At 57.1% G+C, this 26,311-nt stretch overlaps 1 protein-coding gene across 7 annotated transcripts in view; it reads right to left on the bottom strand.

The window, feature by feature from the left end:
• EP400 (E1A binding protein p400) overlaps positions 1-26,311 on the bottom strand; it is a 97,690-nt gene that overhangs the window by 48,270 nt on the left and 23,109 nt on the right. For 5 of the 7 annotated variants that reach the window (XM_044243566.1, XM_044243568.1, XM_044243572.1 and 2 more), the window contains 19 exons: positions 23,883-23,973; positions 22,431-22,538; positions 21,529-21,914; positions 19,153-19,443; positions 18,224-18,409; positions 16,562-16,702; positions 15,796-15,874; positions 15,007-15,056; positions 14,583-14,640; positions 13,718-13,807; positions 11,107-11,214; positions 9,902-10,092; positions 9,471-9,648; positions 6,604-6,740; positions 5,610-5,779; positions 5,187-5,361; positions 4,941-5,077; positions 2,865-3,051; positions 1,175-1,341 (listed from right to left, as the gene is read on the bottom strand). In XM_044243566.1, coding sequence (XP_044099501.1) covers positions 1,175-1,341; positions 2,865-3,051; positions 4,941-5,077; positions 5,187-5,361; positions 5,610-5,779; positions 6,604-6,740; positions 9,471-9,648; positions 9,902-10,092; positions 11,107-11,214; positions 13,718-13,807; positions 14,583-14,640; positions 15,007-15,056; positions 15,796-15,874; positions 16,562-16,702; positions 18,224-18,409; positions 19,153-19,443; positions 21,529-21,914; positions 22,431-22,538; positions 23,883-23,973 — 2,930 coding nt within the window. The remainder of the gene's footprint in view (positions 1-1,174; positions 1,342-2,864; positions 3,052-4,940; positions 5,078-5,186; positions 5,362-5,609; positions 5,780-6,603; positions 6,741-9,470; positions 9,649-9,901; positions 10,093-11,106; positions 11,215-13,717; positions 13,808-14,582; positions 14,641-15,006; positions 15,057-15,795; positions 15,875-16,561; positions 16,703-18,223; positions 18,410-19,152; positions 19,444-21,528; positions 21,915-22,430; positions 22,539-23,882; positions 23,974-26,311) is intronic. The other 2 variants (XM_044243567.1, XM_044243571.1) reach the window with 1 other exon arrangement.

The following is a 26,311-nucleotide window of genomic DNA, read 5'->3' as shown; positions in this document are numbered from 1 at the left end:
GTCTGGGGAGGGGCTGCGCACCCTAGGGACATACACGCCTACTCCGAGCCTGTGGGACCCGGGCTGAACGTGCGCATGGGACGCTCTGAGGCCACAGCGCTACCGCGCCGAGTGCAAGGAGAGGGGGCGGGGGCCACAACCGGCCATCAGGCAGCGCGACAGCACCAGGCACGCTGGCCAGAAGCGGTACTGGAGCCCCGAAAGCAACAGTGGCCACTGTTTCCAGTATCGCCACACCACAACACACTCTTTCATCACGCTTTTACAAGGAAAACCATCATGGCAGGAATTCTAGATTCTCAAATCCCCTACGCAGGGCAGCAGCTAGGGGCAGCGAGGAGAAAACCAAGGACCTGAAGCCAGGCCCCCTCAGAACACCGACGCTCTGCTGGCCCACGTGCAGGTCTAACAGAGGCCTGCGGGCTCTGGCGAGCACCAGGCAGAGGACAGTGGGCTCCCAAGGCCCTGGGGAGGCCACAGGTAGAACAGGCAACGGGAGCAGGCACCTTTCTTTCTAAACTTTTATTTTCTCATTTCTTTCTCCTTTTTAACCCAACCCTGCGATTCTGTGTACTCCAACTTGCTGAATTAATCTGTCTTATTAAGTCATTTCCTTCCACTCACTGAATGTGCTCTGCCCCTCCCAGCCCCGCGGCACCCTCGAAGTCGGTGACGTCCTTCGGAAGTCCCTGGGGGAGGGGGAGCTCTGCCCACCACCCACCGTGCACCCTCTCCCCACCACAGCAGCCACCGGAGCACGCAGCAGGCCCAGCAGCCTGACCTCCTCCCCTCACAGACCCCTCCCGCTGCCCAGGGCTGCTCCACCGCCACCACCAGGCTGTCCTTAGGAGAGCAAGGGGCCGCGCCGTCCCTCCCAGGGCTGCAGACTGCCCACACAGGCCACATGCAGTGAGCTGCCCCACCGACACTGAGGACACCAGCACAGACTCCAGAAGCAGGAGACCCAGTGAGAGGGTCAGCCATTTCTCCCCCTGGCCACAACCACAGACGGGTCCTCGTGTGAACTCCCGCCACACATCCCAGGTCTCCCTGATGGGCTGTGGTCTGGGTCCTTCCGGGGAGGGGGACATCATGCCCCAACGGCTGATTCGAGGCCAGGCAGGACCCAGCCGGGGATTTCGGTGAGCAGGAGCCACCATTCCAGGCCACGCACCTGCTGGGCTTCAGTCTGAGGGTCGCTGGCCTGCCCGACGGGGGCGGCGCGGTGTACAGCTCGTCCATGAGCTTCCGTGTCACCTTCTTCTTACACAGCAATTCTGCTTCGTGGCGAGTCATTTTGTTCTCTAAGCCGATAAGATCAAATATAGAGAGATCCGTTTCCTAAGAATAAAAAGAGCAAAGTGTTGCTCTGGAAGACCAGAGGAAAATGGCTGGGAACCCAAGCACATCTCTAACTGGACAGCCAGGCCCCACACAGCCTCAGTGCCCAGGACGCGGCCTGAAGCCCAGGGCTCAGGCAGGCTGCTGTATCTCAGCTTGCCTCAGCATCCCCATCGTTAAGAGCACCCCACATAGAAGCACGAATGGAAAAGACAATGCTTGGAGAGAGGCTGGCCTCGACAGGGAGAGGGCCCAGACAGGATGAGTGCCAGGGCGCATGGACAAGGGGCACTTGAGGGGAGAGACCCATGTGTACTGGGGAAGCAGAAGGAGGCAGGTGACATATCACTGGGTCCAGAGCCCTGGGGACACACGTTCCATGGGCGGAAGTGCTGCCTGGGTCCCCAGCTGGGGCAGACGCCCCGCGTGCCCAGCACCCGTGTACTTCTCTAGCGAGAAAGCACAGCCGCTCTCCCACCGCGACGTCAAGCATCGAAGGCAACGACAGCAGCTGCTGGTGAGCTGACTCCTGCACACATAGGGATGTGAAATCCGCCGGCCATGGAGTAGGCACATGACCCTGCAATTCCACACCTAGACACGTGTGTGAAAACCTGAAACCTACGTCCACACGAAGCTGCTCTGTCAGTGTGAGCGCTAACACGGCTCACAGCAGCCGAAACGAGGAAGCAACCCAAGTCGTTAACTGACGGCCAGATCAACACGGTCCCTCACACTGGGGAACACGACTCCGCCGTACGGAAGAAGGAGACTGGGCCACACGTCACAGCCCAGACGAACTCTGAAAACACTACGCTCCGGGAATTAAGCCAGACATGAGGACCACGGGTGCGGGATCCCATCTGTGCACAAAGCCCGCAACAGGTGGACTCGCGAGGCAGGTCAGACAGGGGTTGCCTGGGGAAGGGAGGGAACGGGAGGGACGGCTGGTGTCTGTGGGCTCTCTCGGCAAGGACGAAATATTCCAGAATCAGTGATGACGATTGCAGGCATTTCCAGCTATCTCACTGCCATCCTAGTCGCTAAAACACTACCAGACAGAGATGCCTGTGGCTCAGTCGTCAAGGGTCTGCCTTCAGCTCAGATCATGATCCCAGGGTTCTGGGATTGAGCCCTGCATGGGCTCCCTGCTTGGCAGGAAGGCTGCTTCTCCCTCTCTCGCTCCCCTGCTTATGTTCCTCTCTTGCTGTCAAATAAATAAAATCTTTTAAAAAACAAAACTACCAGTCAACTAGCCTGCCTCAAGGCTTGTGGAGCAAATGATGAAAACACCACAGTATCGCACACAACAAGCTCACAGAAGCCAGGTACACGCCAGGCTCTTCTCATGGAGTCGACACACACACAAGGCGGGGGAAGTACACGATTATTTGTGTCCTAAGGGCACTCGGCCCAAAACCCCTCAGCCAGGGCGAGGGCTGGGGAGCACAAGGAGTGCAGACAGCAGTCTCCGGAGGAGCGGGAGCCACGGTGCGTCTGCGCGACGCCAGGCAGGCACCTACCTTCCAGGAGTCCCCGTCGAGCGCCCTGAGGACAAGGGAGGCCGAGCGGTACTGCAGAGGCCCCGCTGTGTACGACGACTCCGGGAGCCGGGGCTCCACCAGCCCGGGATGGTTGCAGATCCTCTGCAGCCGCAGCAGGATGCTCAGCACGTCCACGAAGTGGCCACTCTTCAGCGCCTCCTGGGTCCTGCTCGCGGGAAGACACACCGTCACGGGCACAGCCAATGCTGTGCCACGGGCTCCAGATCGCACCAGCCACACCCCCCAGCTCCGCTGAGTGATCGGTTCCCTCCCTAACGTCCATTCCCACTAGCCCTCCAGGGATTCTGACTCTCGGCCTCACTTGCTGTCCCCCCGAAGCAGGCTGGGAGGCCAGACTGACAGGAATGAGGTCAGACCGGCACATGACTCTCCAAGCCTCCCTTCCCAGCGGAGGAGGACACCTAGTGGGGACAGGGACGGATTTCTGCCCCACAGTGAGGAGCGCTGTGAGGCAGGGGTGGGCAGCAGAGTGAGGGCACCCAGTCCGGGGAGTGGAGAGGCCCCTCGGGTGGGACACCAGCCCTGGCTCTGTGGCCACAAAAGCGGCAGACACTGAGGCCAACCCCATGCAGGCCAGACCACAGAGGAAACACATGGCAGGAAACAGTCCAAGTGGAGACCTCCAGGGTTTCCAGGTGAGGAGAGCACAGTGTCTCCAGGTTAAGGAAGGAGCCGTACGGACAGGCTGGTCCACAGAGACCCAGGAGCAGAGGCAGTGGGGTAGACGGACAGGCGGTGGCAGAGAGAATGGCCAGGCTTCCAAATGAGCAGCAGGGTAACGGCTACTGCGCTTGAGGGCAGATGGCCTAGAGAGTAAGTGCTCTGGAGACACTCTCGTGAGAGCAGGTCTGCAGCACTCTGCACAGTGGCTAAATTGAAGCTCGGAGGCCCCTGGGGACCCGAGACCATCACATAAACACGCATCGAGCGCCATTAAGAGAGCGGAGGTGCACTCGGCTACCGGCATGCTGGGTGCTTCCGGTTTCACTTGACAGGTTCAGGGGAGAAGAGCCCACAGACACGAAGCGAAGGGGGACAGTCACGAAACCCGACAACAGCCCAGGCGTGTAGTCGCCAGCATCCCTCCTCCCCCAGCAGGACAGACGCTGGCGCTCTCCCACTCCCAGGGCAAGCGCAGCGCACCACCGGCCCAGTCCCAAGCAGGGCCCAGAGTTGCTGAGAGCACAGCACACGCCTGCCGAAGGACCGGGAGGGGAGCCTGACAGACGAGACGAGCGCAGGCCTCCTGGCCCAGGAGCAGCAGCGCCCTCCACGGACTCCGCCCTTCACAACCTGAAGTCCGCATGTGGAGGAAGGGCTGCCTGACGGCCCGCCCCGCCCCCGCCCTGCCCGTGCTGCCGCCTGCTCGCACCTCACGCTAGCCCGGAGCCGACAAGGGCGCTGCCGGGGCAGGTGGATGTCGCGGCTCCAACTGGCCACTGAAGCACCTGACCAGCACAGCGTCAACGATGCCGTCCGTCAGGGACTAAGACTCCAGACCAGGGAGTATGAGTGCCCACTAAGGTTGTGTTCTAAAATTTTCCAAACCTAACCCGAAAAAACAAATGTCAATAGCAAAACCTCCTCCTGAAAACTAATCATGCACAGACACAATCCTGACAGCGTGAGTGCGATGACACGAGGCCCACAGAGGCACAGTGCCGGCCCTCGTCTCACGAGGGAACAGTGCCCGGGGACCCAGCAGGCTGCTGGAGGGCCCGAGAGAGCCTCAGCAAGCCCAGCACATGCAGCCGCAGGGCAGCTCCCCTGGAGGAAGGCAGGCGGCCCCTCAGGCTGTAAGAGACGGAGCCGCTCGGGCAGGAGGCAGGACGTGTGGCTGGCGTGAGCCTCGCCCGTGAACTCAGGGAGTCGGGCGGGAGCCAGGCCAGTGCCGGCTCAACTGCACAGGGGCAGAGCCCTGGGAAGGCAGGTGGGCACACAGGAAGCCCAGAGCAAGTGCGGGGTCTGGACGCCGAGGACAGCGGCCCAGCACCCTCCCGCTGGGCGGGACCCGCAGGAGCAACGCCGGCTTACCCAGGCTGCAGGATCACGTCCTCGTACAAGGCCTTCTGCCGACTCGACAGGCGGCACTTCAGCACGTGCTCGTACTTCTTCGTCAGCTGCTTCTCCACGTCTCTCTTAGTTCTCCTCAAGATGAAGGGCTGCGTCACCTGCGAAGGAGACGAGTGTGCGTTGCGTCGCCCCGTGCTGAATCCCTGTCACCACACCCGGTGCAAGGCTCAGCGCCGTGGCCGCCGCACACATACCCCCCACACGTACCCGGTGCAGCCGTATGACCACTTTGTGGTAGTAGTCCTGATTCTCGTCGTTCGGGGCCTTCAGGGGCAGGTGCAGGTAAGGCCTGGAGATGCCGGGGATGAGGAAGTGTACCATGGTCCAGAGCTCCAGGAAGGTGTTGTGCAGGGGCGCGTCGATCAGCAGCAGGCGCTGTTGGCTGAGGGAGAGCATAGCAAACGCAGACGCTGCACCCCGGGAAGCTGGCCGCAGGTGTGCTTCCTCCGCAGAGGTTCATGGACAGGGACAACGGGCTCACAGAGCCTCCGGGAGAGGGACCCGCAGCCCCCGTGCACTGACCCAAGGGAAGGGAAGCGGGCAGCCAAGCAGCAGCTCAGTGTGCCCAGGACCACACACACCCCTCCATCCGCCACCCCCAGAACCCCGAGTGGGCCACGCGGGTCAGACCTCCTCAGGGTGAACACGGCCTCCCAGTGCCTCTCGGTCATGCCGCGGACACGCTGCATCTCGTCGATGACCAGGCAGCGCCACCGCACACGCGTGAAGGCTGCATAGCCCCTGAAGAAGTGCTTGTAGGGCGCGATGCACACATTGAAGCTGTTGGGCTCCGTCCACTCCTGCAGCACACGGAAGAGGCCTCACCTGCGGCGTCTCCCCACACCCCGGCGGGGGCTCAGCCCGCTGCCGCCCGCCGCGCACAGCATGGTGGAGCTAGTCTCCGGGACCGCTCCTGCAGGGGTTTACGGTGCTCAGACTAACCAAGAAGCCACTCTGGGCATTAACCACCATTTCAGGACATCACCAGAGAGCGTCATGAGGGAAAGCAGCTTCCACAGGTGCAACCCGCGTACGCAAGAAGCAGCGTCCGCACCACAGCGGACTGCTCTGTATGCTTTGAGACCCACAGAAATAACGAGAAACGGGGAAACAGAAGACACATCTCAACGTACTCACTTTTCCACTAAATGCTACTCAACACAAAAGTCTAATGATGAAGCAAACTTTCATCTTCGGGAAAAACTGTGGCCTCCGGTACGCTTTCACTCAGAACCAGGTGCTAGATGGGAACAGGGCAGAAACCCTGGCCAGCGCGTCCCCTGTAGCCCTACGGAGTGCGTCCCCGGGGTCACCTCACAAGTTCACAGCTCAGAACTCAGAGTATACTACAAGTTCCTGTTCGGGCTTGTGGCGCTCACTGGCCCACGGGTGGAAGGGATGATTCTGGAAGGAAAGCGGCCACGGCCAGGCATGGGCAGGGCCATCGGCACAGGGCTCTCCTTGCCATGGGCAGGCTGTGCTTTCCAGGGGCTCCAATTCCGAAGGTCTCACAAACCAGGGATTCAGACAAGTACACACGTCCGTCTGCACATCCTCAAATCTGTCTTCTATACAAATGGGGATCGATTCTGTCCGGTTTTATTTCATGTTTAAAATCAAATACCTGTCTCTTGGCTTTCAGTTCTCTGTGGCTGCCAACATACAGGAGGGTTTTGAGCCCGGGGCACCACCGCTTCAGCTCGAGCTCCCACTTAAGGATGTTACAGCCTCTCACAACCACGAGATGAGGGCCCCAGTTGCCTACAAAGGAGAAGAGACAGAACTTTCCCTTTAACCAAGACCATCTGTCAGGTCTGGACACTGTGCGCTGTGCTGACCCAAGACACAGGGCAAGTACACGTGGGAATTCCCCGGGGCATGATGCAGACACGTCCTACCTCCCGTGCCACCGACAGACCTGCGGAGGAAGGGCAGGGGCCTGACCCACAGGGGGCACGCAACAAAGAGCCACTGAGTGGGGACTGAAGAAAGTGAGTATTTCCTCAAAGACACGCTGACCCCACTGCAAGCACAGGCAAGAACATGCATCTCTGAGGAACAGCGCTCGGCCCCAGCCTGGAGCCCTCCTGTGGCGGCCGCCAACTGAGGCTTGGGCTCGGATGCAGAGCCCACTCCCTGCGTCCAGCCAGAACCCACCACCCAAAACAGTTTCAGCTTCAGTCCTCCGAAAAATAGTGTCCTCAGTTATGAGAATACACACAAGACAAAGTTCCACTTCTGTGCTATAAACAAGACGTACACCACATTGAGACAGAAATGGCAGCTTGAAAAGGCTGCGCGCAGGAGACACGGCTTCATGTGCAGAGTACCGTGTCCTGTGCTCCAGAGGACCCACCCAAGAGGGACGTGAACAAGGACGTAAACAGACACAAGAAGACAAATCTCTCTAGAAGGTACCCCCCGGGGGGAAGACAGATGCACACCAGCCCCAGGTGCCCTCTCCCCTACCAAGGAGAACCACAACTTCGTATAAGCCAGCATTTAGAACATTGCTCCGCGATCGGTTTTCTGCAAAACCCCTCACACCAGACGCACTGCTGGGGCCCAGGCTGGGCCTCCTGACGGAGGGGCTCTGCTCTGCTCACAGTCCCAGCCTGACGCCAGGACCAGTGCTTGGGGCAGCACAGGCACCAGGCGCGTACCCGGAGTTTGAGGGACTCACATATTCACTTGTTCAAACGATGAACTAGTAAGAGGCCCTAGTTTTGGAACTGTAGGCTGCTTCCATTTCTCACTCTTCTAAATGTAGTAACGAAAATTTTTCTAGCTAAAGAGTAAGATAGTGAGGCAAGGTGATAGTCTAAAGTAACTGTGTCTAAAACTCATTTTAAAGTACCACACTGAAAACTGCAGGACACCAGGTTAGAAAACAGAAACAAGTTAATCAAGAAAATAAGTCCTGATATCAATCCATTTGTACCGAAAAACTGAGGGGCGCCTGGGGGGCTCAGTGGGTTAAGCATCTGCCTTCAGCTCAGGTCATGATCCCAGGGTCCTGGGATCGAGCCCTGCGTCGGGCTCTCTGTTCCATGGGAAGCGTGCTTCTCCCTCTGCCTGCCACTTGTGCCCTCTTTCTCAAATAAATAAAATCTTTTAAAAAAAATTAAAAAATAAGAAATAAAAAAAGATTTAAAAATCTTAAAAAAAAATAAAAAATTTTAAAAAAATAAAAAAAAATTAAAGGAAAATAAAACTGAGATTGATGAAGCTTTTCTCAGAGAGGGCCAACAAAAGGCATTGCTAGCAATGATGAGGCAAGAGCGCAGCAAGCCCAGGGAGAAGGAAGCAGCAGCCTTCCCGAGGCGGGGTAGGGGTTGGGGGAAGGTTGGGCAACCATCACCCTCTGCACACCCGCCTCTCTCAGGTCTGCTAAACGCCGGCGGTTGCCCCATGCTCCTCAGTAGGATGCCCCCACCCTAATTTCAAGAGTCCCCTCCCAGCTTCTGAAACTCCACAAAGAGGACAATGTGTCAGCTCTTCTGGTCAGCTACGAGTCCACTCAGTCTGCATCTGGAACACTCCCTTTGCAAGAGAAACATTACAGATGACCCATGGACAACATGGGAATGAACCACGCGGGTCCACGTAAGCACGCGCGGATTCTTTTCAGTATACACAGTACCTTATGTTCTCTTTCTTACGGTATTCCTAATGACGTTTCCTTCTCCCTGGCTGACGCTGTTATAAGAACACACTACGTAACACACAGAACATACCAAATCCGTGTTAGTCACCTACTGGTGTTATCAGGATGACTTCCAGTCAACCGTGAACTATCAGCGGTTAAGTTACGGGGAAGGCAAAAGCTCTATGTGCACTGACCTCTACGTGGGAGTCAGTGCTCATGGCCACCACACACTGTTCAAGGGTCATGTGTATGCAAGACCCTGTCATGTGTCAGAGACACAGGCATGTGTCCCTCTACAGCCCTCCAAGGCCCAGAGCAGGGGACAACACAAACACCTGCCCCAGAGGCCGAGCGGAGAGCAACGAGTGAGGGGAGGCGGAACCCTAAACATGCCAATACAGAGGCCACAGGGCCTGGACCAACGTCGTATGAAGTCTAGAGGTGAGGAAGCAGCGGGAGTGGGCAGCCCCTTACAGGGAGGCAGGCACCCTGTCTCTGCCGCGGTGTAGCTGTGGGCCCTAGCGCCCTAGCAATGCCCACACACCAGCCCCTGCGGAAGCCCGGCAGTGGAGAAGCAGTCCCAGGTGGTGGGGCCCGCCCGGAGGCAAGGTGGTGCATACCACTGCGACAAGGAAGGCGGGCACGTGGGGAGAGCTGCCGTGCACACCGGTCCTGGCCGAAAGGGGACACGGGAGTCAGCCCTGCTGCAGCCTGGTAGGCCTCACAGTGTGCTAGATTCTGAGTCACAGTGAGCTGCTCACTCTAGGGTTAACTGCAAGCAACTCCATCCTCATGCCAGGTGCCCTCCCCACAGTCAGCCTTAGCAAGGACACTCTTCTTACCTTCGTTGCAAGCTAGGTGGGCAAAGAAAGCAATGACCTGCACCGTCTTGCCCAGCCCAGCTTCGTCCGCCAGGATGCCGTTGAGGTTCTTCCGGTAGAGTTTGGCCAGCCAGTCCAGGCCAATCTTCTGGTAGTCCCTGAGCGCGCCGTACAACAGAGATGGCGCGTTCAACTTCACCTGCAGCGACACACGGGCCGAATGCGCCCTTCTCAAAATAATGCTCAGAAAGTTTTGTGCAACGTGAAGCCAAATCAGCCACATGGTGAGCCCACTAGAGCCCACAGAAAAGATCTAGAGGTGACAGGAGAAGGAAGACAGTACTCGCTTTTCCTGACAACCTCCGCAGCTGGCACAAAGCTGTGGGGAAAGACCAAGCCTTTTCCCGGCCTCGCGAAGACACCACCCCCCACGTGGCAGCTCGGCGCCTCACCGTGGGGCTGACCCGGGCACTGCCCTTCGGCAGGACAGCTTCAGCCACGGCAGTCACCTCCGCGATGTCCTTTGTGTGAGGGCTCCCAAGAGTCATTCTCTCCGCAGCTTTGAACTGGTCCATGATGAACAGTGAGTCTATGAGAACCACATCCTTCCGGCCCTCCCGGTCGCCCGGGGCACCTTCCACATCTGTGAACAAGAGGACAGATCTGCAGTGGCTGCGACACTTTTATGCGCCTCCTTACTGTTTATAAAAAGAAATACAAGGAAAAAAGTTGTCAGAGTCCAAATATTTCAAATGCACTATTTTTTTAATCTGTTTTTAACCCACTTTATATACCTAACACTCTCCAGATGAATGGGTATAAACTCCTATAAAACCATCACACACAGGAGCGCTCTGAAGAGCCCTCAGGCAAAGACGGAGGACCTGTACTGAACCAGGAGCCGGCGCCACCCGCAGATGTATGGGCACCGAAGGGCTTAGTGGCCGCCCCTCCACCACCAGAAAAGGGAAAGTCACAATCGTCTCCAAGGACTAGCAAGCAAGGAGGCCACCAGCCCACCCTCTGGCCCTGTCAGCCCCGAGCTTCTCTGCTCACAGGAATCTGCATCTAGTGATCAGGACAAGTGGAATGGAAACAAGGAAAAATAGGCTGTTTGTTTAGATCATCTAATGAAAGTAAAATAAACTCAAAACGAGCACATTAAACAAACAAAGCCCACCCTGAATATACACGATACAAATCCAAGTCTATGAAAACAATGACTTTCATAAACATGGACAAAAACATTTCCATGTTGTTCACAAGTACTCTAATAATTGTGCCAAGTTAATAAATGAAAATTAAAAGCACAGAATTTAATAAAACCCTCTCAATGCAAAATTACACATTAAACATACTTGCATCTTTTTACTTTATTTTTATTTATTTTTTGTTTTTGTGTTTTTAAGCAGGCTCCACGCCGAACATGGAGCCCCAGTCAGGGCTCAATCTCACAACCCAAGATCAAGACCTGAGCCAAGATCGAGTCAGATCTCACCCAACTGAGCCACCCAGGTGCCCCCACGTAACCGCTCGCATCCTTCTCTCCCATCAGTCTAGAAGGAAAGGAAGGTGACTTAAACCCTGTCATAAGTACCCTCCTCCATGTGATCTGGCTTTTGCCGGGGGTGAGACCTTTAAAGACGTCAACACAGACCTTCTTCTTCGCTCGCCTCCTCACTGTCGGGCTTCGGTTGCGGCCACTGGAAACTGGGCAGAAAAGCTCCTTCATACAACTTCATCAAGTCAATTAAGGGCAATTCAGCTGCAAAGGATAACGGGAAAAAGGGGGATAGTTTATAGCACAAGAAAACACAGCTGCAGCCCTCCTGCAATTAGTTTTTTCCAAAAATTAACTATTGCCCATTACTGATACCGTCTTTGAGGCACATTCTTTATAAACATAAGAATCTTCGACATGACATGAAAAATTCAATTTTTACTCATAAAGGAATTCTTAAAATTTCTAAAATAACCTCATAAATGAAGACGAAAAGCTACAGCCTAATAAACGTAATAATAAAAACACTGCTGATGGAAAATAATTGATGATATGAAAAAAAGAAACACCAAATAAAAGTCAAAACAAAAATTAAGCAGAAAAATGCTGTAAAAAGCACATAAAAAAGTTGTGATTCCTCCCGCACCAAGAGCTTGCCCTAGCAGATGGCCAGCAGGGCTGTTCCGTGTCCGCCTACGGAGCGCAGCAGAGACGCTGGCAGAGTCCAACCTGCCCAAGGCGCACCCCGTCCAGGGGAAGCCACAGCAACAGGAACACAGCAGGGCATGGAGGAGGCATGAGGAGCGCCAGAGTGGTGGAGGGAGCAGCCGCCAGGCCACCACACAGCACCCCTGGGGGAGGAGGTGCTCCCTTCCAGACCTCGCCCAAGCGCACCCCTCCCAGGAAGGAGCGCAGGAAGGAGCGCAGCAAGCCAGCGCTGATGCGACAGGCAGAGTGGACGCTCTTGGGGGTGGAGGGGAGGCCGTGCCCATGGGGTGTGTGTGAGCTTCACAGGGCTGCTGCACTCCCGCCCTTAGTGAACACACCCCTTACTACAACTCTGAAACAGACCAGGCACCTAAACACAAACCTCACAAAAAACCTGCAATCGTAAAATGTCCCTGCAGGCGCCCGAGAACAACCTGCGTGAGTGGACGGGCAGGCACACCGTGATCAGGACTGGAAAAGCTTGGCCTCGTCAAGACGCAAGTGTCGACTATCACGCTCCGACTCCAGGCCACAAGGCCCCGTGGATGTCTGAAGCCAATGAGCAGGTCCTGAGGCAGAGGAGGCCCGGAGGAGGCCGAAGGTGGCCGAGGCCGTCCTGAGAGGATGGACGCGGGAAGGACCCCCAGCCCGCTCTCAGAACCAGCACGGAGCCCAAGGAAGGCACGCCGGCCAGCAGCGTGACAGCACGACAGCGGGCGGGGAAGAGCCTGACGTCTGAGCTGGCCAGGACCAGCAGGAGCAGGGACCAGCCTTTCAAATGGGGCCAAGACGACTGGGATCCGTTTTGGGAAAGGAAAAAAGGAAGGAAGGAACCAAAGAATTGTACTCTTACTCCACACAACAGGCAAAGGCTATTCTAAATGGATCAGAGACACGGATGTGAGAGTAAAATTAAAAAATCTGTGGACAAACAGGAAAACTGCCTCATGATCTCGAGGTGAAATGAGGCTTCCTGTGCCCTTGGGGGTCTCAGTCTGTTGAGCATCTGCCTTCGGCCCGGGTCATGATCCCAGGGCTAGGATCCGGTCCCCTATCTGGGTCCCGGCTCAGCAGGAGCCTGCTTCTCCCTCTGCCTCTCCCCTGCTTGTGTGCACTCTCTCTCTGACAAATAGATAAAATCCCTAAAAAAAGAGAGTTTTTTTTTAAAGAAGACTGACAAATCCAACTACACTAAAGTCAAGAACACCCGTGCATCAGAAAGCCCCATAAGGATGACGGAAACATGACACAAGCCGGGAGGGGCCGCGGTGATGCACATGACCAACGAAATGGCCACATCACAACGCACAGCTGTGGCACGCGGACACGGGAAAGCAAGCCCAAGCCCACGGTGGAAAAGAGGAACCCGTGAAAAGGTGCCACACTTCAGTGTTCTCCGTGACGTGCCACCCACAAGCACCGGGAGACGTCGTGTTCCCCTCACCAGGGCAGCAACAGCACCCCGAACGTGCGGGGCTTGGAGCAAGCCCTGCAGCCCCTGCCAGGCCAGTCTCATCCAGCGGCCTGTGTGCGCACTGGCCCGGCCCGTCCACTCTGGCACACACGTGTGTGCCGACCCCAGCCACAGAAGCACTCCCGCGGCGTGATGAGGGTGGACCAGGGGACAACCCGAATGTTCAGCAGCAACCCACGAGGGAGTCAATGACACGGTCATGCCCGGAACACGGCTCAGCAATGACAGCTAGGGAAGCCGCAGCGACACACCACGGCCAGATGAAGCTCAGGGACGGGAGAGCCCAGGGAAAGCGTGCTAAGGCCAGGGCACGACGCCACTGAGACGCCGCTCCTCCGAGCGAGCCCAGCAGCACCCCGGGCCGTGTTGGGCAACAGGGCAACCACAGAGGAGGCGACGAGCCACTAGGGCAGGTCACCGGCCAGCGTGCGGTGCTCAGGCACTCTGCCCCACGCTGTGCAGTGCGGCCTGGACGCCGGCGCTCAAGGGCTGTGTTGGGTTTTAGATCTCACAGGTTTTCACACATTCTTCTGTACGTGTTCAACATTTCCTAAGAGCATCTGTGGCAAGACGCGCGCAGCCTACCTTCTTTGGCTAAATTGGACAGCTCTGCCTGGTGGTCCACGGCCCCCTCGTTTGCTTCTTCCTCTTCTATGGTCTCCTCCTCATCTTCCACTGAAACAGTCACCACGAGATGTCAGGGATGTCATAACACTACCAGCCTCCAACACAGTCTCGCCAGCTATGAGAGAGCTGAACTGGGCCTTTCTGTTTTCCAGGTGAAGTCTGGAAGTGCGGCTGTACTGAGTGGGCCGGGCGTGAGACACGGCCTGGGTCTTCGCTACTCGACAGACCATCTCCAGCAGAACACGGAGTGCTGTCAAACCTCTCACCCCCCTGCTAACCCCACAGCAGAAAATCCCAGGAGCAGGCTGCCCGGGGTCCTGCTGACTGTGTCATCACCCACACCAGGGTCCCAGCCACTGCTCGGCACGCCGTTCCCTCAGCTCAGCTCCCATCCTGTGCAACCAGCGCCTCAGACCGGGGTGGTCCCACACCCCGCACCGCACGTCCAACAGAGACGTGACTAGGTGAGAAGAACCCACCGGCAGCCCACGGCAGGACTGGCCCAGCTCTGGCCTTGCCCCCGATCTGAGCACAGCTCTCACCCCCCAGCCCCGCCAGCAGGCTACACCTTCTCTCCCACCAGCCTCCGCCCTTCCCTGCAGGCTCCTCCATGCAAACAACGCGTCTCCAAGCACTCCTGCACTCTCCCTCCTCCACAGTCTGGCTTGTTTCTGCAGACACCCACCTACCCCCCCAAGGTGCCTGGCCCCCAACGACACAAGTCACTGGGACCCCAGGCACCCTGACAGCACTGAGCAAGCGCTACGCCTGCAGTCTGAGAGAGCCCGCCATGCGGACAGCGAGAGAGTGCCAGGGGACAGACCTTCATCGTCAGTCAGAGATGTGCTAGCTTTCCTCTTCCTTCCAGACAACCCCGACTCCTGAAACAGAGAATAAAAGCTGCAAACACAGAATGGGAAATGCAAGCAGAAATGTCTACTTCACATGCTCCCAGGAAGACCGCACTGAGCCTGGGATGCGCACGCCAGCCTGGACTGCCATGAGGCACAGGTGTTAGGCGGCAGGCAGGTGGAACTACATCCGGGCACTGTGTCCTCCCTTGTCCCCAGATCAACACCCTGTGACAGCCGAACACTAAAAACCAGGCTTCTTCCCCAGAGGGACTACTACGGATGATATAGACATGTTTCTCCGGACAAAAAAGGGACCTGCTTTATCAGGCGCCACGCCACGTCTTCTTTGTGGTCTCCCTCTCTCCCCTCGTAAAGGAGCAAGCCTCAACTTACCAGGAAAGCTTCCGGCAGTGCATCCAGCCCCTGAGGCCTCGACTCTTTTCCTAAAGACAAGGAAGCTGATTACTTTCACCGAAGCTACGTGTGTAGGCTGTGCCCTACTGGTACCTCCTCGCAGGAGGACAGCAAGTGTCAGCTCCGCCTCCTTCCTTCTGGGAACCGGGCCGCAACACAGTACCAGCCAGCAGTCCTGGACCTACCAAGTTCTCTGGCAGCTCCCCACACATCTCTGGTCTGGGAGGTGAACCTGGGCACTAAATGGCAACGTGTGTCTTCTAGAATCTCTACCGTCTCACGGCTCCATGACTCCACGCACAGCCCGCTGCTCTGCCTCCAACTCCTCACCAGCAAAAGGAGAATCACACCCCCCGACCCACCCCAGCCAGTGATCTCTGCATCTGCTGGTGCCTGGCCCACATCACAGTGTCCAGGGAAGGGGCGGTCTCACAGAGGCCATGCCCCAACCACATAGGCGCCCACAAGGTGCAAACCCCCGGGGGAGATCATCTCAGTGTCTGGCACCAGCCACAGGGCACAGGCCCAGAACCTCAACCCCGAGAGCGCCCGAAGCTGATCAAGGGGCCCAGGGCGCTGACTTGTGCCAGCAAACCTCAGAGCGGCATTCACAGCTACAGCAGCTGCATGGGGGGCCGCGTAATGGCAGCTAGAGCACGGGCTCAAACCGGTGAGCCAGTGCCCCCGGCGCCGCCACGGCAACCAGCTGCGGGACAGCAGGGGACGAAAGTGCCACAACAACATGACGGCTTCTAAGACGTGTCCTACCTCTCCTGGGCACCTTCTGTAAAGTTAAGGCTTTTTTCCTTTTCTCTTCCAATTCTACTTGTAATTTTATCTCCACGACCTGAGTACAAAGAGTGGAATAAACAGGCCGTTAGGGACGGAGGTCACAGGAGCTCAGCACAGGACGTCAGAACTCACACGCGGGGTCAGAAAGCACAGCCGTCCCACCATCCCGTCAAGATGAAGCCATATGGCACTCCGCCAGCTGTTCCACAGCCACGCGCTGCCTGAGCCGCACGGGCCGGGCCAGGGTAACGTGTTCTGTAATGGATGCGCGGCGCAACGCACAAAGCCACGTGGGAAATGGGCTGCCTCCTGTGAGTGGCGCTTACACAGACGGAAACACTAGATGGCCCCTCGCCAACGGCACGAAGCCAAGGCCGTGGTGCACAGCCAGGAGTCCAGGAAGCAGCGCGGGTGCACGCACCTGTCCAAGGGATGCCGTGGGCATGACTGCCCAGGTTTCCGTGTCCCTCGGTCAGGCATGTTCAGAAAGCACAGTCTATGTTTTTAGGACCCCGTTTATTTTTTTTATTTATTAAGATTTTATTTATTTGACAGACTGAGATCACAAGTAGGTAGAGGCAGGCAGAGAGAGAGGAGAAAGCAGGCTCCCCGCTGAGCAGAGAGCCCAAAGCAGGGCTCGATCCCAGGACCCTGGAATCATAACCTGAGCTGAAGGCAGAGGCTTTAACCCACTGAGCCACCCAGGCGCCCCTCAGGACCCCATTTAAATTCCAGGATTTACCTGTTCAATATTTGACCAAAAACACTCTATCTCTCGGGCGGTGGAGGCAGCGATGCGTCTCAGTCGGTTCTGCTCCTCCTTCCTTCCCCTCTCCTCACGCAGCTTCTTCTCCTCATGGTGACGTGCCACTGTCCTGATGAGCTGGAGAAGCAAGGGTTGCGGACCTGACACCATGCAGCCACAGGCAGGCACACAGGGCCCCCGGCCGCCGACAGAGACGCGCAGGGGGACGTGCCTTCGCCTGCTCTGAGGGTGCACGGGCCGCGCCCACACCAGCACAAAACGCCGCCAACACCCTGCCTGGCTTTCTACAAAGTGCTAGTTTACTAAATACACTGACTTTCCCCCAAGAGGTACACCATACTGCGTCACAATCCTCTTTCCCCGCGTGACGTACGATTAACATCTTTCCATCTAACACGAACACCTTCAATAGACATCACTTGTACCACAAGTGGGGGGGAGTTCATCATTTTCACGGCTTTTCCTTTAAATCCCAACCCGCCTTCCAGGATCTGGGCTCTCTCCTACCAGCAGTCCTCCAAAAGGTGCTGAGAAGGAACCTGGCAACAGACACCTCGTGAGCCTGGGCATGCCTGGCTGCAGGCCAACACACTGCGGGGAGAAGTTGCTGGAGGCCTGCTAGATACCGCGGACGGACCCCCCCACTCACAGGCTCCTTGGGGCCGCGTCCTGGTCCAATCACAGCCCTGGCACAAAGCCTCCTGCTCAGGGTCTGCAGTCTCTCACAGAAGAGGGGTAGCCCTAGCTGCTGGTGCCCTACCCACCTGGTGCCCACATGCTCAGGACCATCGTCCTTTATGAAAAAACCGTGCCTAAGGAGCAATCAGGTTTTTCTGAATTCCATGAATCCGATTTAAGACCCCAGCCTACGTAAGGAAAGCAGACTTCGGGGACAGGGGTAGACAGCAGGGCACACGGGATCACTCCCCAGGCCTGAGAACACAGGAACCAAGAAGAGAGCAGGTGCGCCCCAAGGAACGGACGGCAGTGCAGTGACGTGAGAGAAGCAAGGCCCAGAGCCATTTACACGTAGGCAAAGACAGCTGCTTTGTACTCTGAGACCTAAGGCTTCTGGAACGCTGTCCCCTTCTGCATTCCTAGTATATACGGTGGTGCCATCTGCTAAAGGCTCCCCAGGACTGGGTGTCTGCTTTAGGACCAGTAAGAAGGAAACAAATCCTCAGCCAGAACTGGGGGGGGCGCTGAACAGAAGACCAGGCAGTACAGGGCAGTGGGCAGCCTGAAGGCCCAGGACGGCCCCCTGGCTACCCGGAAGCCAACCAGCCTCACTGCCCCCTGCCAACCCTGGGCCTTCTCGGCGCCCGCATCACACCAGCCCTGGCGCCAGCTGGGTTCTGGGAGCTGCAGGCCTTCCGACCGCCAGGAGGGGCTGACAAGCAGCAGCTGAATGCACGTGGAAGCCGCAGCAGGGGCAGACACGTCCGCCCCCCGCGGTCCAGCCCAGGGCTCTGAAGACAGCCCCTCGCCAGGAAACTGCACAGCACGGTTACTTCCTCAACAGTGCCAGGACACGCGCCATGTTTGGGAGGCAAACCCCTGAGAGGCGGTCTGTGGACCCCACATACAGCACTGAACACACATTTGTCCGGGAGCCGCCGCCCCCTGTGCCTCACCTACCTTCCTGGCCGCGGCCACCTTCCACCTCCTCTCCTGGGCAAAGTCCGTGGCCATCCACTGCATCTCCTCCAGCAGATAGTCCCAGTGCGACTTGGGGCGTGGGGCCTCCTGCAGTTTGGGCAACCGCCTGAGGGACCATAGGCCTTCTTTCCTCAAATCTGCTATCCGCTGATGGATCTGGTTTTCCTGTGAGGAGTACAGGGGCGAGGTAATTATTAAGTAATTATTGCACATAATTATTAAGTGCACCCCACTAAGTCACACCCTGAATTCACAAAGCCTCAGTAACAAAGACAGGACTGGATGCAAAGATCCAAAGGGATCCTAGAGAGGTCAGCAGACATGCCACCCTCCCAGAAGCTGGGGAAGCACGGTGACACCCTGTCTCTGAAACACAGACCAAATGCACGGGCCAACGTTCACACCAGAGCACTGACAAGGGAAATGACATATGCCTGGCCCTTGCTTCAAAACCACTGCGAAGGGGAGAGCTGGATCACCTGAGGCTGGCCATACATCAGTACCGAGTGAGCTCCAGACAGCAGCCAACACTGGGGCTGGGACACCCTACCGACCTCGGTATGTTTAGTTCCCCTCAGGAAGTTTGAACTGCTCAGTCACCCCATAAACAGCAAGCACTGACGAGGGGCCAGGCCACGGCCATGCTGGCCTCAGCAGTCCTCCTGGCCCTGCCCCGCAACCCGCACGGAACGCCGCCTGGGAGGTCAGTAAAGAAAGGACGTTCCCCCCCACAAGCCCACGTCCAGCAGGACAGGTCCAGTTTCCCAGTGGTAACCTTGGTTTCTAACTGATCAGAAACCACGTTTGACCCTCCTCACTACAGCTATGCATCCTGTGCAAATACTGAGATCAGACGAGCTTCACAAACTAGAACACGTGTGACATCCTGACATTCCCAGTGCACTTACCAGTGCTATCTGTTCTGCCAGCTTGTCCTGAGAGCTGTCTTGGGGCGGGGCGGCATTCTGAGCTGGGCTCTGGGGTTTGGGCGGTGCTGACACAGCTGCCCCCAGGGACCGGGAGGTGACCGGAGACAGAGACTTGTTGGCTGCCAAGGAGGGTCTATTCCCTGCAGAGACCCGTACCGGTGACGGGCCCGAGCCGCTGGCAGGAGCTATGGACGAGGTAGAAGAGGCCGCCGGCGGGGGTCGCTGACAGGGCTGGGCAGGGTCCACGGGCGGTCTCGTCGACGCCACCGTCTGGCAGGCAGAAAACAGGCCAATGGTGAAGAGGAGACCTCACCCTCCCATGGGTGCAGCCACATGTCAGAGACTGCGTCACCCCCAGAGGTGTACACAGGGGAGCCTTCCGCAGTAGAGCACAGAGGTCGTGGGCACACGGACACACGGACACACCCGCCCGACCACGCTCACAGTGGGGACACATCCCTGCACTCCACAATGCTGCACCAAGAACACATCTCAAACTCAGCTTTCATGGCCGTCTTATCCCAGGGTAGCCTCTTCCTCTGTTTTTTGCTTTTTGTAGCTGTTTCTCCTGTTCAAATTATTTTTCAGAATTTATAATTGTATAAGTTTCTTTTTTTTTTTTAAGATTTTATTCATTCATTTGAAAGATAAAGAGACACAAGCGAGAGAGGGAACACAAGAGTGGAAACGGGAGAAGCAGGCTCTCCACTGAGCAGGGAGCCCGATGCAGCGCTCGAGCCCAGGACCCCAGGATCATGACCTGAGCCAAAGGCAGACGCTTAAGACAGAGCCACCCTGTGGTGCGCCTATACAAGCTTCTTAACTGAAAAGTACCAAATGTTCATCTTATACCTTTTCTTTCAAAAGTGAACACCAACTCCACATGCCCCTCTCCCGGCAGGCAATCTGTCAGGTAAAGATTCCATCTCTGTCCATCAGAGCAGGTCAAGCCAGAGGAACCCCTCCCACCCGGGCTGAGACAAAAGCTGAGCTCCCACAGGAATTCTGTGGGGAAGCAGAAAGCAGAGAAGGCAAGGTGGCCCCCACAATGTAAGAGGCACGTCTAGAGCCTGGAACCTGGGGAAGACACTGACAGAAACTCTCTGCACCCAGGAAGTGTGCGACTCCTGTCTCCATCTCACCCAGTCTCCGACTGTGGCTGGCCGTGCTCTTGGAGAGAAAGCTCTAGCAGCACCCGCCACGGCCCTCGTCTCTGTGCTCGGGGACTGCTCGCCATCAACGACAGGGCTCAGAGACTATAGCGGAGACCGTGTGGCCCACGGTCCTGACGTGTTTTCATGTCCCCGCTTTGTGGCCCTTCACAGAAGTCTATCAGCCCGACCCAATCTAGAAGGGACATGTTTCCATGGGTTTTCTAAGGAGCCGAGCCTCTCAACAACAGGGGCAGGTAAAGGAATCCAAGCAAAACCCCAGTGTGGCCTGAAGTTAGCCGTGTACCTCAATAAAACAAAGTACTAGAACCAGAGAGACCGGTTTCCACAAAAATCTAACAAAAACGGTGCTGGGTCCCCAAGACACGCAGAGCGTGGCCACTGCGCGCCCACGCAGACCTGCACAAAAGGATCCAGAATCCACTGGGGCACAGATCACAGCTACTCCAGTCACCAACCGGGTGATCATGCCAAGTTATTTCAGTCTCTCGAGTCTTTTTACGGTAAAACAGGGGTAACAAAGACTACATCCTGGAGCTGCCAGGCAGAAAAAGTAATGCCAGTAAAGTCTCTCCACGGCGCCCAAAGCCGAACAGGTGGTGAGCACGAAGCAGATAGGACCGCCGTCACCCGTCTCCAGAAGGGGGCAAAGCCCGCACGCGTCTCAAAAAAAGGGTCTGGGCCAATGACGATCAGTAGGGGACGAGGCGCATCATGCTACAAACCCAGGGAAGGCAGGCTTTGTGCCTTCGCAGAGCGCAGAGCACCCAGAAGAGGGAGGTGCCCGTGGGGGGCCCAGCAGCCGGCTGGGCGTGGACAGGCCTCACCAGGAGCTCGCTGTAGCCACGCAGCCTACAGGAGCCCCGCGTTCGCGCCACCCCTGTCGTGCACTGGTGGGAGGGCGCCTGCCATCCGCCTGCGTCACTGGACACATCAGCCGGGATGATAGCCAGGACGCCCTCTGCGTGGCCACCAAACCACCAGCACCAACTAGCCTGTACTGCTCATTGGTGTTCCCACAGCGTAACTGGGGCCACAGAGGCAGATAAAGGGACGCTGGGCAACGTACTGGCTCCACGGAACAGCAAGCCGCCAGGAGAGCATGACAGCACACACACCCACGCAGCGCATGTCTCAGTTCACCTTTCACTTCTAAGCAACAGCACAGGCACCCACCGAGTACCTGTGGCTGGGAAGGGAGCTGGGCGGCCTGCATCTGAGCCTTCCCAGGCATCGGGGCATGCAGGGACTGCGGCACGGGCTGCGGCGGCGGCACCGGCAGCTGGCTGGGTGGGAGCACGGGGATAGAGGCATTCGACTGGGGCGTCTTCGCAGGGACCTGGAGCTGCACGTGAGGCTCCACTGCCGGAGGCTGCTGAGGAAAGTGCAGCGCTGGCGGGAGGGGCGCGGCGGGAAGGCCGGCGGGGGGCAGCCTGCCAGGGAGCTGCGGCGGCGGAGTGTGCAGGCTGGCGGCATTCTGCACTGGGGGCCCAGTGGATGGGTCGTACTGCTGCTGGCTTTGCTTCTGTCCGGCGAGCTGGGCAGCTTGAGGGGCCGGAGGCATTCCTCCTGTAAGAGAGGAAGAGCCCCAGCAGCGCTGAGTCTGTAGCCCCCAGCCTCTCCGCGCGTGGCAGGTCTCCCACCATGGTGCTCATCACAGACCCGCTGGAGCCACCGCACACTCCCAACGGGAAATGCCACTGGTACAAACGTCTGTTACATACTTCTAGTGTCATAAACGAGCACACAAAGAAGGAAAGAAAGGTGCTTGAGCCCTGCAAGCTAGCCCCAAGCCGAGCAGGCACAGTAACCAGTACCCCGACCACAGAAGCAACCAAGGAGTGTGCTGGCGTGCGAGGGGTAGGATCCCAAGGAGGAAGAGAGGCATGGCTCCCTCAGGGAGATGGCATGCCTGCACTGGCCCTTGCCCTCGCCCGCACCAGAGCTCAGAGCCGTGTCCCAGCCCCAGAAACCACGTCCTCTGCACGGCTGCGACCGCATGAGTCCCACCAGACGCAGGGCCACGAGGCCTCTTCGCTGCACGCACTCTGAGCGGGAATAGCCAGTGCGGCCACCGGGCCTTACCTTGAGCCGTGGGCATGAGCTGCTGAAGAGGAACCCCTGCGTTCGCCCCCGGGTGCTGGAAAACTGGCCCCTGGTGGCCCACTTCAAGCCGAGGCCGCTTAGACGGCTCTAGAATAAGTTTCAGAAAAGGTGTGATTCGATGTAAAATCAGCACAACAGACGTAGAAAAAACATGTGTCAGTGTTTTTTTTAATAATCTTTGAACAGGGAGGCCCTTTGGCCCTTCCATATGTGAACCAAAATACACAAGCCAGCTAAGGTCAATGAATATAGGTTCTTTCCATTAAAACTTCACAAATGTAAGAAGCAGCCTCATACAAAAGCAAGGGCGGATGGCACCCAGGAGACCACGGTGTGTGCGGCACGCGCGTGCGCAAGAGGCTGGCAGGGCCACCATGCAGAAAGCTCTTCCACGTTCACGGGAGAGGGGCCAGCGACCAGACACACAGAACAGGTGAAGAGCAAAAAAGGCTCAGCAGAGGCAGAGTCACAAAAGGTTAACAACACGGCAAGGACCAAGCAGCTGCATCAAAACTGAAGAGCTCCACGGCACACCAGACGAGCCGTGCTCCCCCCGCAAAGCAACAAAGACCAGAGGAGTGATCGTGCTCCACCCACGGGCCACGACGTGAGAGCACCAGACACTGGAGCCGGGACTGCAGAAGGGCCGGCCCTTCTGAGGACCACGTGCATTCCCGTGTGGTCTGACCAAGCACTTCCATTCCTAGGAGCTTCTCCCTTAGATACAGTGACAAACGTGTAAAACAATAAATAAAATCTGGGTTCAATGTTCAGAGAAAGGAGGCTATCAAGAGGAACACTACCAAGGACGTGAAGAGGGCCGGAGCCCCACACGCTGGAGGAAGGCGCGGCCATCAGAAAGAGTGTGGTCCGGGGTGGGCGAGGCGGCCTGGGAAGTAACTGCTGGCGACCAAAAGGGCACAGCGAGCGCACCCACACCCCCTCAGAACGACCACAGGCGACAACGCGAGCGTGCGGGCAGCAGGTCCCGCATGCACACAGACGTTGGCAGCAGTGAGCTCTGTGCTGAGGCATAGGGAAGGAACGCCAAAGCAGAGGGACACCTGACTCACAACTTCCTTGACTGCCCAAATCTTTCACAAAAAACGTGTGTTTTTATAATTCGAAAAAAAATTTAGTTTACAAAGAAGCGACTGACAACTTGAAAAAGAAGGCAGTTTTACCCTCAATCCTATCATGAGGACTAAGAGCCCGCCAGCGCACAAAAACCCGAAATGGAACCTACCGAACTCAGTGGGCAGACTCCTAAGTTCAGTACACACCCATGCAGCCACACAGATGTTCTCTTCAGCCAATCAGCACAAACAAATTACTCTCAAAGTAGAAAGAAAAACTAAGCACATCATCATTCATGCAGCCACTACGGTGTACACCCCCTCGGGCCACTCGGGCCGGTGCTCTGGGACGTACCTGCTGGGGTCCCCGCCTGCTGCCTCTTAAAGGGGTCCGTCTCTGCCACACTTGCAGCCCCCGCCACAAGGGCCCCCGCCAGAGCTTGCTGCTGAAAGAGAAAACGAGCACGTGAGAGGCTGATCGTGTCGGTGCCTTACAAGCATGGGTATGAACTAAACTATCGTGACTACACCACACACTGGCCTCCCTACTCTCTAACTAGAGAAATGTTAGCTGCGCAGCACGTGTAATGTACATTCTTATATAACATGGAATTTAAAGTTCTAACTTACCTCTGGAAGGGAAAAAAAAGGATGTGTGTTAGATCTTATTCTGGTTTTAAATGGAGTTTCCTATCAGTGCAGACCTACGTTCCCTCAGAAATGAACAGAAACGGCAAAGGACAAGCCAGTGTCAGCAAACACAGGTCCTCAGTCCGACACCTGCGCCTCCGTCGGCCACGCTGCCTGTCATCACTTAACCCCCAAAACACAAAAGCTGAAACTCTCTTCCTCCTGGAAAATGACACTAAAACCCTGCCTGACAGACAACACTCTGATAAACTTGGGTCTCCTCAATGGCACTGCGGCCAGCGGGCTCCCTATACAGCTGGAGACGCCGGGTAACGCGCGTACAGGTGATGTCCACTGTTGACACGGGGAGCTTCTGGCACAGACGGGAAGTGGCCAAGTCGGGGGGCGCCCCACGCCTTCACATCTGTATACTGTCCCCGCAGGGCTGCTGCTTGCTAAAGACGAGCCCTAGTCATGAACACTGTGTTCACAGTCCCACGGGGTCCGCCGTGCTGAGCCCAGCACGCTGGATGCCGAAGTCACGCACGCCTACACAAGGCAGTTGCCCCGGGGTGGGGGGGCACCCTGCCAGCGCCAGCCACGCTACAGGTCGGGGCCTCCCCTGGGGACAGATGCAGTGACCGACTGAGGGCAAAGTGAGCACTCCTATCTACGTTTAGTGAAGATGGGAAGGAAGGAAGAGAGGAAGGGGAAAGGAGGGGTGAAAGAAAAGAAGGATTTGAAAAACACATGGTATGTGACAGCGGTGATCTCTGGGGACAGGATTAGAAGTAATTCCTAATTTGTGCACTTTTCTAGATCTTCCAAACATCCTACAATGAACATATACTTTTATATCAAAAGAAGCCCTTTTTTTAAATAACAGAAACTGACAAAAGGTTCTACGTCCAGAAGTGGCCAAGTGAATCCTATCAGACGAACACGAACTCTGGAGGACGGAACCGGACGCCTGCGAGGAAGGACAGGAACGAGGAGAGGTTTACAGCTCCCTAGCACTTGGCCTGAGGGCAGGCCCCAGCCCGCGCCATGCGGCCAGCCCAGAACCAGACACACGCAGCCTCACTGGCCAGAAGACCACAAGGACGGAGCGCACAGCACCGCAGCAGGGAAGGCGGAGTCGGCCCGGGAGATGACTGCACACGGGGCGGCCCCGAGTTCCTGCCCTCGTGTCCAGCTGCCTCCTACAGCAGGCACACACAGACTCCAATCACAGGCCAAGGAAAGCACGCCGAGCTCTCAGGTGCCCTCACTTGGGAGAGTTCCAACTCAAGCGCCTCGCTCCTGAAGCCGAAGCGGGCAATACTACTCGAAGACTATAACCGAACCCAGTGTCTGCAACGCCTCGTTCACAGCGTCTGGAGTCTCTCCCAGACACAAAGATGCAGGAAAACCCGAGCCACGCTCACAGCACAGCACACAGGCACAAACCCCACGCCACGTGAACGCCGGGCTCAGCAGCAGGGACCCCAGCGACTTCAAGAAGCCCAAGGACGTAAAGAAAACATACTGCAACGAAGAACACAGGAAAACCGTGACCACAGAGAAGGAACTCTTAAGAAAGAGAACCAGACGGAAGTGCCCGAACTGAACAAGCTCTCTGGAAGACAAGATCACTGGACGGAGGAGCGGGCAGCGGAGGCCCCGCGCTGCAGGCAAGGTGCTGGGAGAAGCGGAGCCGCAGGCCCGGTGCGCCCAGGTGCGGCCCGGCCGGGTGCTGGGAGGACAACAGCCAGGCCAAGCCCAGGGGACGCACGCCCACGCGGCCCGGTCACCCCCTCAGGGCTGCACAGCCCCCAAAGGGGATGCAAAGTCTTCTCCAAAACGGTGCTGCGGAACGAGGTATCCACAGGAAAAGGCTAAAACACTGGACGTTACTGAAATAAAGAACTTGAGCTCATCACAGCCACGGGCAGGTAGGGCCAACCTCCCTCCCCCTGGCTTCCGGGCTGCCCCTACTCTTGCCGTCAGAATGACTCTGCTTTCTCTTACACTGTCTGGCTGACTATTCTACTGGGAAAGATACTGCAGTGTTTAAAATAAAACCTGAGGGCGCCTGGGTGGCTCAGTCATCAAATGTCTGCCTTCGGCTCAGGTCATGATCCCGGAGTCCTGGGATCGAGCCCCGCATCAGAC

The sequence above is a fragment of the Neovison vison genome, chromosome 3, assembly GCF_020171115.1.
Source record: "Neovison vison isolate M4711 chromosome 3, ASM_NN_V1, whole genome shotgun sequence".
Classification (NCBI taxonomy): Eukaryota; Metazoa; Chordata; class Mammalia; order Carnivora; family Mustelidae; genus Neogale; species Neogale vison.
Note: the sequence above shows the minus strand (reverse complement) of the source record. Positions and strands in the feature narration are given on the sequence as shown.